Below are 14,281 nucleotides of genomic sequence, written 5' to 3'. Positions count from 1 at the left end.
TTGGCCCCTGAACAGAAGTTGGCTGACTCAGTCTAGAGATTGAAATTTTGATTTTTAACTAATAATAGTATCATCAAATAAAATGATACTACTTTATGAATATTGTAAAAGCCTTACAACAGCATAATTCTACTTACCCAATCCTGGGCAATCAAAAATAAATAAATAAATTTATTTATTTATTTATTTATTTATTCATGCGTTTGTTTATTTATTTACATTTTGAGAGAGACAGAGAGAGAGAGAGAGCTCCTGCACACACACACACACACACACACACACACACACACGTGAGCAGGGTGAGGGGCAGAGAAAGAGGGAGAGAGGGAATTAAGCAGGCTCCTTGCCAAGAGCAGAGCCTGACTTGGGGCTCCATCTCACACCCAGAGATCATTACCTGAACAGAAATTGATTCCAATGCTTTTCCAATTGAGTCACTCAGTCACACCAAGAATTTTTTTAAAGAAGAATGTATATGCGAAGGTAAATAAAAAAATATTTTATATTTATCCCTTTCTTTCTCTTTTCTGGGCTCTATTCATTTCTGAAGAAGTAGACTTCCATCTGGTATCAATACCCTTTAACTGGAAGAACTTTCTTTAGTATTTATTGTACTGCAGGTCTGATAATAATAAATTCTATCAGTTTTCATTAATCAAAAAAGGTCTTTATTTTGGTGTATTGAAAATATCTTGGGGAACCTGGATTGCTCAGTCAGTTAAGAGTCCGACCCTTGGTTTCAGCCACGTCATGATCTCACAGTTCATGGGATAGAACCTTGCATTGAGCTCTGTGCTGGGAGTGTGGAGTCTGCTTTGGGATTCTCTGTCTCTCCTTCTCTCTGTGTCCTTCTTCCACTCGTTCTTTCTCATTCTCTCAAAGTAAATAAATAAACTTGAAAAAAAGAATATCATACAAAAGTTTTTTCATTTGATATAGAATTCTAGCATTTGGGGCTAGAAAAATAATAATCTGTTAATACAGGGTCTAATGTTTATAATAGAAAATCAGCTTTCATTCTTATAATTGTTTTCCTGATGTACTATGTCCTTTATCTCTAATTGTTTTTACTTTCTTCCCCCTCTTTATCTTAGGATTTTAACAGTTTGACTGCTATGATATGCCTCGATGTGGTTACTTGGTACTTACTCTGATTATGGTTTTCTGAGCATCCTGGAGCAGTGAATGGGCCTCTTGACAAATTTTAAAAGTTGTCTGCAGGGTGCCTGGGTAGCTCAGTCAGTTAAGCATCCAAATGTTGGTTTCAGCTCAAGTCATGATCTGATGGTTCATGATTCAAGCCCCACATCACTCTCTGCACTGATAGTGTGTGGAGCCTGCTTGAGATTCTCTCTCTCTCTCTGCCCCTCCCCAACTCACATGCCCTCTCTCAAAATTTTCTGGTGATTTATTTGCATTTTAATGGGAGTGAATATTTTTCACATGCTGTAAAATCCAAAATAGAAATATAAATTTAAAAAATATTGAGCACAAATTTTGACAAAATATTCTGTTTCCAAAGAAATATAAAACTGTAAAAAAATGCATTGTGCTTAAGAGGTATGATTTTCAAAGTTGTTTAAATTAGAAATGCTGAAACTTCTTTTTGTTTTAAATATATTAGAGGAAATTACTACATTCTTGAAGATCATCAGAGAAAGTTTACTCCTTGATGGAAAAGGAGATGAAAATACAGAAATGCAGAAGAGAAAAATAAATCCTATGATGCTGGATTGAAATTGGATATATCATTGTAAATTTATAGTTCTTAATAAAAAAAATAGAAATACTGTGTGCATATGTGTGTACAGGTGTATGCAAATTAAGAGATGTGTGTGTACATGTGTACCCTTGGGTAAAAAACTGACCACAGACAGTGCTGAACCAGGGAAAGCACAAGGGGATTCTGGAACATCATTCTTTTTTTGTTCAGAAAGTGAGGAAATGCTTACAAAGTGATGTGGGATATGTCAAAAGAACCAAAGGTGGTGCTTACATCTGTAAGCTGAACAACAGTGAACTTTGGATGCACTTTTCTTTCTAAGAATCTTGTCAGGGAAAAGAGAGGAAGAAACGTCAATACAGGGCATTGTGATCTTAACATTTTCATTTTTTAAATCAGGGGAAAGTTTTAAAATTATTTATTTTTTAATTTGATCTGTTCATATCTTATTTCTATGTAAGTGAAAGGCATGGTGAAAGCTAACTTTAACAATGAAAGACATTCCTTCTTTTAAGTGAAAACAGTCATTTAATATATACTTTATGCATTTAAAGACTACTTTATGGGATCCATGATTTTAACTATCCTATTAATATTAATGCCTAGGGTAGAAACATGTTCAAAATATTTAGTTATCAATTTGTTATAAATTTAATTGATCCATTAGTAACTAACATGTCTTTTCTTTATATTCTAAAAGTCTGAAAAAATAGTAAAGACACAGATATCTTCAAATATTTATCTCATGCCAATTATATACATCATTGTCAAATCAAAGGAACTTAACAGTCTATACTATAAAAATAAACTGCCATAAACCAGAGATATGTATATCTTTCCTAGAGCACAAGAATATTAATATAAAGTTAACTGGTTTAATCTTACACATAGAAAGCCTTTATTTATAACAGGGTCACATCCATATAGAGGAAAATATGTGACCTGTGGAATTCGATTTTAATTACATGAAATCTTCTCAATCAACTATAATGTACAAAATATGTTACATCTTTAATTCAGTAAGAGAAGTGCAAACAAGTTTATACTGCATTTAGATTTAGTGACACATGAGATGTGAATTCGATTTTGGAAGAGGGATTTAATGCATAACAGAAAATAATATATTTATACATACATACATAACTTCTATTAATGCAAGGGAAGCAAGGGTAGAAAATACATAAACGGAAATGCATGCAGCCATTCTCGAAAATCTTTCATTGAGGTCATCACAAATTTATTTCCTTCCAAATCTATTACTTGTCTAGCCCTACTTCAATTTATTGGTGGTGTTTAACATTGTTGACCTCCCCCTCTTCTTTAAATCCCCTTTTTGGCTAAGGCAGTACAGACTTTCTTATCTCAGCTTACTTCTGATTCTTTGACTTCTTTCTCTTCTTCCTTCTTGGCCCTCTCATTGCCCTAGGTGTTTTTTATTTTCCTCAGAATTTTCTCTAAATTTTTGACTTAACACTGACTGTTAAGTGAGTCATCCTCTTCAGAATCATCCTCTAGCATAGCCTTTATTATTACTGTTATGTTGGTTTTAAATCTTGCCTTGCATCTCAAATGCCTAGAGAAACTGCTCACCCACCAGATATCACAGTTTTTCAGATGCTCTAAACCAAACTCAGAGTATTCCCTGTGAGATTTCTGTATTCATTTTTATTTCTCTGTTACTGATTGGCATACCACCAATATATTGAACTTTCAGAGTATATATTACAAAGTCATTATTTACATCTCCTCTTTTATTGCCTATATCAAATATGACACAAAATCCATATTCTCTTTTGTATTGGACTTTGAGGTTGCTCTACCCAGACCCCCTTTATCTGTCACAACTATGCCCTCCAGTGCCAGTGATATTATCATCTAACTGCTATCCCATCTCTAGAATCACACTTGGTGGAACAGGAGCTGCCTCCCTGGGATTTTACGTGTTCAGTTCTTCCTACCTCATCACCTGACCCTCACAACCCCTCCTTCAACCTGTGGGTGGGCCCGATGGCAATGAATAATAGAAGCAGAGTGTAAAATGTATTTTTCCTCAAAGTGTGACTAACTCTGCAGCAAGTCATGTGCCAGAGCTTCTTGGGAATTAAAGATAAAGCAAGGCTTCAGCTGAGACTACATCTTTGATTTGCTCCTTCCTCTGCCCTATCCTTTTCCCTTTCTTCTGAGGATGCTCTTTAAATAAACCTGCCTACCTGAATTCCAGTCTCCAGCTCTACTTCCAGGACACCTTGCTTAGGACACGTATCTCCAAAATATTTCTCAGTTAATCTCTTTCTCTATATTTATACAGTACTCATTTCATGCCTGGATTAACTTCAACAGCTTCCTAGATCATTAACTAGTTTTGGCTGTCCCCATTTTCTGTGTTTTCTAAAGTGGCCCCATTTTTAGAACTATTTTTGTAAATTATGATAGTTGTTAATATATTGTTTCTACAGAACTACCTGGGTTTGATTTCTACTTCTACGTCTTGTTAAATGCATAACTTGGATGAATGTCTTAATTTCTCCATTTCTCCATTTTCTATTCTGTAACAAAAAGGTGGGTGAAATAAAGATTTCTTTCCATTTCAGGACAAAATGGGTTAGTATATTCAAAGTACTTCCAACATGGCCTTGCACATAAGCAGCACAGTGAATGTTAACTAGCATTAGGCCTATTATTATTATTACTATTATTATTGACTTAATTATGTTATACCGCTCTTCAGGAACCTACATGAGCTCCTAATTATGTACATCATTTGAATTTAAATTTCTCTCCTGGTTTTCAAAATCTGTCATAATCATTTTTGCCCCATTTTACAGCTTAATTCCTCAGTACTTCCAATACAAATGGTTCCACTTCGCTAAGCCAGTATCTCACAATTTCCTCAAATTCTTTACTTCTCTATTTTTCCATATTATTATCATAATCTAAAATAGCATACTTGTTCTTTTCCACTAGGCTGACCTCAAACAGAATTTTTCAGAAAAACTGCTCATTTCCTTATTTGATTATCTCTTCATTTGGAATCAAAACCATATATTTCCATTTGCAGTTAAGAAATATATGATAACTATTATAACTTTCTTAATTGTCATAGGGGTTATTCTTTCCTCCTCAAAATTAGTGTAAACTTCACACGGAAAATGTCATATTTTATAACCCTTTTATATCACCAAAAGGGAATAGACCAAGGCATACATGTTTGATATACATTTTTTTTTCATGCAACGAAAGATGCTTCATGTATTGCAGAATATCAGTAGTACACATAAAGAGGACATTAAAATGATTCCTAAATGATGGGTAAAAAAAAAGTAAGACAAAAGTTTTTCAGCTTCTCTTATCTCTCCCTCTCCCAGTTTTATTGAGATATTATTGACATATAACATGGGTTTGTAGTATAGATTATGATGATTTGATACATATATATATATATAGATAGATAGATAGATAGATAGATATATAGATATATAGTAAAGGGATTACCACAATATATTTATAATTGTTGCATTTTGTGATGAATTGACTCCTTTATTATTATGTATGGTCATCTTTGTTTCTTGCCACCATTATGCTTTAAAGACTATGTTGTCTGATAAAAGGATAGCTATACTTGCTCTCTTTTTGTTTCCATTTTCTCAGAATATCTTTTTCCATTCCTTCATTTTTGAGACTATGTGTGACCTTGAAGCTGAAGTGAGTCTCTTGTAGGCAGCATATAGTTAGGTGTTATTTTTTAATCCATTCATTCACTGTATACCTTTTGATTTCACAATTTAATCCTATTTTATTTAGAATATTTATTGATAGGTAAGAATTTACAATGCCATCTAGTTATTTTCTGGCTGTTTTGCATTCCTTTGTTCCTTTCTTCCTCTTTTGCTATCTTTCTTTGTGAATTAGTAATTTCTCATGTCATGCTTTGATTCCCTTTTTTTCTTTTGTGTATTTACTTTAAGTTTTTGTGCTGCGGTTACCAAGAGGCTTACATAAAACAGCCTATAAATGGAACAGTCTATTTTAAGGTGATAACAACTTACCTTCAATCACATACAAAAATTACTTTTTTACTCCCTCCATATTTGGTTTTGATTTCACAATTTACCTCTTTATGTACTGTGTACTTTACATACTTTATATACTGTGTAATCATTAACTAATGATTACAGTAATAAGTACTTTTAACACCTTTGTCTTCTTTTTTTGTCTTCTAATCACTTTATTAGAGTTAAGTGATAAACACATCATGACATTACAGTTTTAGATTATTCTGAATTTGACTATAGCTTTAGCTTTACTAGTATGTATTATACTTTCAAGTTTTCATGTTTCTAATTAGAATCCTTTCATTTCAGCTTGAAGAACTCCTTTCAGCATTTCTTGTAAGGCAAGTCTAGTAGTGATGTACTTTCTCAGCTCATGATTCCCTTGTGGCCTTGCATTGTTGTCTATGCATTCAAGGAAGGTGGTGTGGCTCTTCCAATCTTCACAGACTGGCTTGGGCAGGCAAAAACCTTCACCAGTCTGCCTATCCAGAGATCCTGGGTTGGCCATCTGGTGGTATCTGTTTACAGGCTTCATTCTGAAGTCCTTGAGTGGGCATGTCTAGTTTCTGGGTGAGCAGGTGAGTGGGCCTGACATTGGGTATGCAAGGGTCTAGCCTAGTGCTTGAGTATCCAGGGGTAGGCCTGGAGCTTGGGATCACTGCAGTGGGCCTGGCATTTGAGTCTAAAGTGACTGGCTTGGGACCTGGACCTGCAGGGGCAGACGTGGGTCCTGGGTCTACATGATCCAATCAGGTACCAGGGACACTGGTTTGGGTCTGGCATCTGGCTCCATAGACCTGATTTGGTCGTAGTATGGTTTGGGAGCCTGGTTTCATGGGAGCCAAACTGGAGGCTTAGGGACACTGTATCCAGCTTGGGCCTAGAGTGAGCATGGAGGTTGGGGCCTATGGAGTCAACTATAACCTGGGAGTTTGGGAGCCAGCCTGAAGGTTCTTTCTGCTGGGGCAGGTCTGGTGTTGAGACAAGTATAGAGCCTGAATCCATGGGAGCCAGCTTTGAGTTGAGGTTCTTAGGGTCCGGCATGACACCGGGGTGGGCCAGAGATCATAGGTACACAGGAGCTGGCTTGGTGCTATGGTGGCACGAGAACATGCCTGCAGCCTGGGTTCCAAGTGACTGATTGGGGGTATGGGGCCACCAGGAGCCTGAGCCATGGTAGCAGGTCATGGCTGGGATGTGCTGGGAGCCCGTGTCCACAGGAGTCCTCTGGAAGCCTGGCACTATGGGAAGGGCTGGCACAGCCTGGGGCTGTGGGAGTTAGCCGGGGCCACTAAATCCAACAGGCACAGGGATTTTTTTTTTTCTGAAGTTGATTCAGAGCTTTATTAACTATCAAGCTGATTGAGAGATTTAGATGGATGTTGGATTTAATAAAATAGGAGAAATGAGTTATTCCTCTGTCAGCACAAACTATGTAAATAAACTTTCCATCAGTACAGAGACACTACTACTTGCCAACTTCTGAGTATTAATATATGTTACTTATGAAAGTAATTTCTTTTTACTGTATTTAATATTTTAAGTGTTTCTTTTTTAAATTTTTTTAACATTTATTTATTTTCAAGGCAGAGAGAGAGAGAGAGAGTGAGCAGGGGAGGGACAAAGAGAGAGAGGGAGACACAGAATCCAAAGCAGGCTTCAGGCTCTGAGCTGTCAGTGCAGAGCCCGATGTGGGGCTTGAACCCACCAACCATGAGACCATGACCTGAGCCGAAGTTGGACGCACAACCGACTGAGCCACCCAGGAGCCCCATGTTTTAAGTGCTTCTGATACATCATTTCAAAAGCCGCTTTGAGTTTCAACTATTTTCATGATACTAGTGTTCAGTAAAGAACACACATATAAATATGAATATATATTCATAATATTCATATATATATATATATATATATATATATATATTCTTAAAATAATTAAATATATCCTCAAACATTAAAAAAAATGAAAACATAATATGGTGCTAAACGAAATGCCCAGGGTTTTGGTCTACAGAGCAGGATTCTTTCTGTCTGTCACATATTATCATTTAATTTTTTATTTAAGTCTTTGTTTGATCATGAATTATTACACACTCATTCTAAAGAGTTCAAAGAATATCTATGTTTATACATTAACATTAAAACAATAGCTAGTCCCTTCTTGATCCTGACTACTCGTATTCTCCAGGTATAAGCTTTATTGACAGTATGTTGAATATCTTTCCACACTGTTTCTATGTACATAAAATTATATCTAATATTATTTCCAACTTGGAGGATGTTAGCTATTTAAGATTTTCTCACTTATTTCTGTCAAATGCACTTACCCTTAATAATTGCTAGAGGGGGAAAAGACTTTCACAAGCTAAATTATATTTCATTATATACCTGTACATTGTAACAGAGTAGGCCCTGAAAACCCCTTAAATCTCTTACCATTGAAAATTCAACTATCCAATTATTAATATTGATCTGTCAGTCTAATTTTCAGTATCTGACCTCTCTGATTATAGGAAGACTACATAGCAAAAAATTCTATATAATTAGTACTTAGGGATTTATGTTCAGTTTTTTGGTTCATTTGTTGTTAATCAATTATTCTGGGCCATTTTATGAGAAGTTTATATTTATTTTAGAATTCCTCTGAAAACTTAAAGCACAGATGAATTCAGAATTGTGATTATTTTCCATGACAAAAAATGTATTAATGTGTCATCTTGAGTGTTATTAACTTTTCAGAGCTAACTTACTTAAATATATGCCTAGTGGGGCACTTGAGTGGCTCAGTCAGTTGAGCATCTGACCCTCGATTTCAGCTCAGGTCATTACCTCGTGGTTCATGAGATTGACCACTGCATCAGGCTCTGAGCTGATAACATGGAGCCTGTTTGGCATTCTCTCTCTGCCTCTCACTCTGACCCTCCTCCACTTGCACACACATGTGCACTCTCTCTCTCAAAATAAATGAATAAATTTTCAAAATAAATATATAAAAATATGCTGAGCAATAACCTAACATACCTATATAAACATGGCATTTCATAATACATTCATAGTTGTGACTTATATCAGGTTAAAAACATATATACAATATAACCAAAACAAAAACAAAGGGTTTTATGGAGAGCTCTTTAATGGCCATAATCTGTTAATTTAAATAGGGATTAATATGAAAGTTTTGAATGATGAGATAATAAAATTAAATTAAATATATATGACTTTATGAATGGATATTTAGTGAGTACTTATAACACTAAATTTCAATGTCTTTTCTAAAGGAGCAGTAGACCTTACTGAAAGTTATTTCTTTTTTCATTATTTGAAATTATTATAATAGTCCCTTGTTCCAGTGCTAATGATCATATCATCATATATATTTTGCCTAAAGGCAATATTCATCTGTACTAATCAAAATATAACAAAATAACTTCAAAATCCATTCCTTCGTTACTATTTCTAAGATGATTATTTGTTTAAAGCAAAGAGCTAATCACTCATTCATTACTATCATTTCACTGTGCAAAAGTATAAATAAAGAGGGGCATTGTATCTGCAATTACTAAAAACAGCACTTGCCTTTTTTCAGGCGCCTTATAAATATTTCCCCATATATTTGTTAATGTATGTTTAACTTAGAATCATAACTATGCAAATTACTTGTAAAATAACAGTACTAAAATCTTAAGCCATGGTGTAAAGAAAATATACATTCTTATTTGCATCAATTTAGGATATAGACTTAGATTAAATTTTTTCTTGTCACATTTAAGGGAAATACAGATGACCAACAATAATATACTTGTTTTAATATCTGCTCACTATATAAAATATTTAAAATGTTCAGAGTAATATGTATAAAAATAATACATTACTCAAATGTTTTAGAATATCTTAAATTAGAAACAATATTATTTCTGGGACATTTGGGTGGCTCAGTTGGTTAAGTGTCCAACTTCAGCTCAAGTCATGATCTCACAGTTTGTGAGTTTGAGCCCCGTGTTGGACTCTGTGCTGATGGCTCAGATCCTGGTGCCTGCTTCAGCTTCTGTGTGTGTGTCTCTCTCTGCCCCTCCCCTGCTTGCCCTCTGTCTATCTCTGTCTCAAAAATAAATACACAGAAGGGGTGCTTTGGTGGCTCAGTCGGTTAAGCATCCAACTTCAGCTCAGGTCATGATCTCACAGTTTGTGAGTTCTAGCCCAGTGTCGGGCTCTGTGCTGACAGCTCAGAGCCTGGAGCCTATTTGGACTCTGTCTCTCTCTCTCTCTCTGCCAAACCCTGCTCACACTCTTTCTGTCTCTCTCAAAAATAAACATTAAAACAAATTAAAAAATAAAGATTAAAAACAATTTAAAAAAGAAATGACATTATTTCTTAATCATCTGGATTATTATAAAATAACTTGCATAATTAAATTATTTATAAATAATATTAACAATCTAGATTTAAAAAGTAACAAAGAGGGGCTCCCGGGTGATTCAGTCAGTTGAACATCTGACTTGATTTCCACTCAGGTCATGATTTCATGGTTAGTGAGTTTGAAACCCTCATCAGGCTCTTTGCTGTCAGCACTGAGACTGCTTTGGACCTTCTATTCCCCTCTTTCTCTGATCCTCCTCTGCTCATGCTCTCTCTGTGAAAAATAAATATTTATAAAAAAAGTAACAAAGAAAAGAATGTAAAATATAATTAATATGGGAGGATTGCTCAGTATATTGGTTACAAATGGTTCAAATGAGAAATCTTAAATTACTACAAATAAAAGTCTTAAAATATGACTGTAAATTATGTGAAACATTGCTCTTTTTAAAAAAATTAATAACCATTTGTTGTGCTGATATACTTTTGAGTTGATTGAATCTCTCTCTCTACACGCACACACACACACACTACATATATATATATTGTAGTGTGTGTGTATATATACGCAATTATTTAACCAATTTGTAAGTTAAATGAAGTAAACTTAGTTACATTCTCAAAGAAGAATATCTCTTACATTGAAATTTTTATCCAGATGTTAGTTCCGGATAATTAGCATATTTGCCATACATATTACAATATAGAATATCTCAATAATAATGACTATTTGTTAATTGTTTTTTTGCCAATAATAATACAATTTCATAGAAATATTTGAAAATGTGTGTGAATGTTATATAATTAGAATTGTCTCCATAGTTAGATGATCGATTGAAAACTACAGTAGTTATTCAATGTTAAATGTTCCCTCCTATGCATTTCTAAGTGTATCAAATTCAATGTTCACATTTTAATATTGCTATCATAGTAGAAATATACCCTCATTCTTCAGGAATGTTTTTGATTGTCAGCACTCAGGTGTATATATATTTCTAGGTAGTAAAATTTAAGTTAAAAAATATAGAAAATAGGAATACATTAAAAATATTTTTATATGTTGATAACATCTTCTTTCTACTAATTAATTAGTGTTAATAATATTAAACAACATATATCAAGGTAATCTAAGATTATTTGCCTATATATTCAAGTATTTAAAATAATAAAAGAATAAGAATCAAAACTAAATTTAATTCTTTTCTCAATTAAAATTTCACATTAAAAAATTGAAAAAGTACAAAATTGACTTCAAATTTAATGAATTTTCATAAGTAAACTGATAGGAAATTAATATGTCACAAAGTAATTGGATGTTTAGTTCATGTAAGTTGAAATTATCAATAATAAATATATAAGGAATGTTTAAAAGTATATTAGCTTTCAAATATATTGGACATTAAGAATAATATTAGTATGTCATACATTAAAAAAATAATAATAAATGTAAAATAAAGATGTCATCATGAAGTATTTTGAATTTCCTAGTTTAAACAAATAATGTATACCCAATATAACCTGATTTCCTATTATTTTTTATTTCTATTTATTTATATTTTTAAAGTAGGATTCATGCACAGCTTGGAGCCCAACACAGGGCTTGAATTTATGACCCTGAGAACAAGACCAGAGCTGAGACCTAGAGTCAGTTGCTTAACCAACTGAGCAACTGAGGCACCCTAACACCTGACCTGATTTCCTTTTAGTTTTTTCAGAAAAGTACATTTCATTTCAGATTTAAGGTACATTTTCCTATGTTAAAATGGATTTCCACTTAGTGTGATTACGTGAAACATAAAATGGAGTATTTATCAACCTTAGTTAGAAGAAGTTTTCTTTTTGAAGTATTCATATTTGCTTTATTTATTATAAAATGTTTACTCTAATGGCATTATAAATCTCCCCCAAAATAAATAAAAAGTAAAAGAAAAATAACTTAAGCTCTCTTAAAAATATGGATTCTCAACTATTATAAATAGATTTAGCTATGATCATTTGACAGAGATTAGTAGGATACATTTATATTATGATTTATAATTCTACAAATTTACCTCTATCCTTCATCTTTTATTTTTGCATTTGAATCATAGCACTATGAAAGATGACATGTGTTAATAGATGGAATATCAAATTATTCTTGATGTTCATACTGGAAAATCTAACTTTCATTCACAGTAGGCTTTGACCATCTAATATGAGCCTGACAACATTTAAGAGCATAACAGCCACGTTATGGATAAACACATGAAAACACACAAACACAATACAGTAATCCTTAGTTTGCAAGCATAATGCATTCTGGAAACATGCTTGTAATCCAAACACTCATATATCAAAGTGAATTTCAAGAACGATTGGCTCGATCATGTGAAGTATCACATACTACTTACATTACAAGACATCTCTTGTTTACTAAGTTAAAATTTATTAGAAATGTTTGCTCATCTTGCAGAACACTTGCAGACCAAGTTACATGCAATCTAAGATTTTACTGTATTTTTATAATAAAATATCCCATATGTCATATATTTTATCATAACATATCTAGAAATTCACAACAAAATATCAAAGTCAAAATATTTCAAATTGTATTTGAACCACTTTCTTTCTTCCATAAATCAGAGACTTGAGAACTTGAGTGCTTTAAACACAGGGATCAGCAAACTACGACCCATGGACTAAATCTGGCCTGCTGCCTATTGCACAACCCACAAGCTAGTTACAGGTTTTATATTTTTAAATGGTTGGGGAAAAATCAAAGGATCAATATATTCCACAACATGTGAAAACTAAATGGAATTCAAATCCCTTTGCCCATAAATAAAGTTCTATTGGACCACACACACAAAAAAATTAGATGCTTAACTCTCTAATTATATAATGTTTTACATCTACATACCAGAGTATCATTTCCAAATATATGAATGCATGTATCCAATTAAGACAGGTTACTATACCTGTGCGCAGGTATCTTTCGGTTCCCAACAATGAGGATAACATCACAGAGTTGCTGTTGTTTCAAATAACTTTCCATTTTTCTGAAGGTTTGCTCAGCATGGTGAACGGCTTGATAGAATTCTTCAGAGCTACTGGAGTCCATATCACTTTGAGGTGTCAGTGAATGGCTAGTTGCTGACAGCCTGCAAGTCACATACAAAAAAGATGGTGTTTATAAAGTGCTAGGAGTTGACCAAAATTACACACACAGAGTTTTAGAACTTTATAGGGAAATCAATGCATCTCTCCTTATGTCCATCATTGTTAATGTAAGTCAGAAAAATCTATTTAGGGTGAAATAATTTGCGCTGGAAGCCATAAATGAATTGTTAATTATCTTTTTTTCTTGTCTTAAAATGATTTAAAAGATAGGTTATCTGTATTTATTAGGACATTAAATTAAAAAACCCAAAAAAGTAACAGAAATAGTCAATTACGAACATGCATGCCTGTTCTAAAATTGATTACTAATAAAATGTTAATTTAATACATTTGAAAATGAGATAGATTATCTAATTATACTACCCTAAATTACGATTCCTGTGAGGTTATAATAAATGTCCCTTTACAGAAGTAGGTGACTTTTATTATGAGAAATTATGAAACATGGTTTGTAAAAAAGATTGACAATAAATTTGAAATTAAATTGTTGAGTTTTATATTCCACACCCAACTGATTAAATATATATACAGCATGCAGTAGCTCAACAAGTACTTTGAAATATATAGATATATATCAAATATATATATAATATGTATGTATGCATGCATATACACATGTGCATACACATGTATATATGCATATACACACATGAGTATATTTAATAAACTTTAAATTTTGAAAAAATTAATACTGAATTTTGGCTACTGCATTTATTAATATCATAGACTGTTTCACAATGAAGACATTGAAATACCATGCTCCATATCAAGGAGAAGACTCTATCAAAATGTGAATGGTAGGCCCAGAAGACCCAACCAAGTGTTTGATAACAATAATAATGAAATATCTTATTTCAAGATAGAAAATAACATGGGGGAATTATGTTTCCAATTACAGGGGAATAACTTGTAGTAGACTAAACCCCTCACCAAGAACACCAGAAAAAATGTTACATATAATATCAAAATAATTACATGAATTTAATAATA

The 14,281-nt window shown here is 33.2% G+C and overlaps 1 protein-coding gene across 2 annotated transcripts in view; it reads right to left on the bottom strand.

Annotated features, from left to right (window-relative positions):
* The window catches only part of KLHL1 (kelch like family member 1), a 369,777-nt gene that overhangs the window by 231,587 nt on the left and 123,909 nt on the right, over positions 1 to 14,281 (bottom strand). For both annotated transcript variants that reach the window (XM_058683193.1, XM_058683200.1), the window contains exon 2: positions 13,090 to 13,272. In XM_058683193.1, the coding sequence (XP_058539176.1) occupies positions 13,090 to 13,272 (183 nt within the window). The remainder of the gene's footprint in view (positions 1 to 13,089; positions 13,273 to 14,281) is intronic.

This window comes from Neofelis nebulosa, chromosome 1 (genome assembly GCF_028018385.1).
Source record: "Neofelis nebulosa isolate mNeoNeb1 chromosome 1, mNeoNeb1.pri, whole genome shotgun sequence".
NCBI lineage: Eukaryota > Metazoa > Chordata > Mammalia > Carnivora > Felidae > Neofelis > Neofelis nebulosa.
The sequence above is the reverse complement of the archived record's forward strand: the minus strand, read 5'-3'. Positions and strand labels throughout refer to the sequence as shown.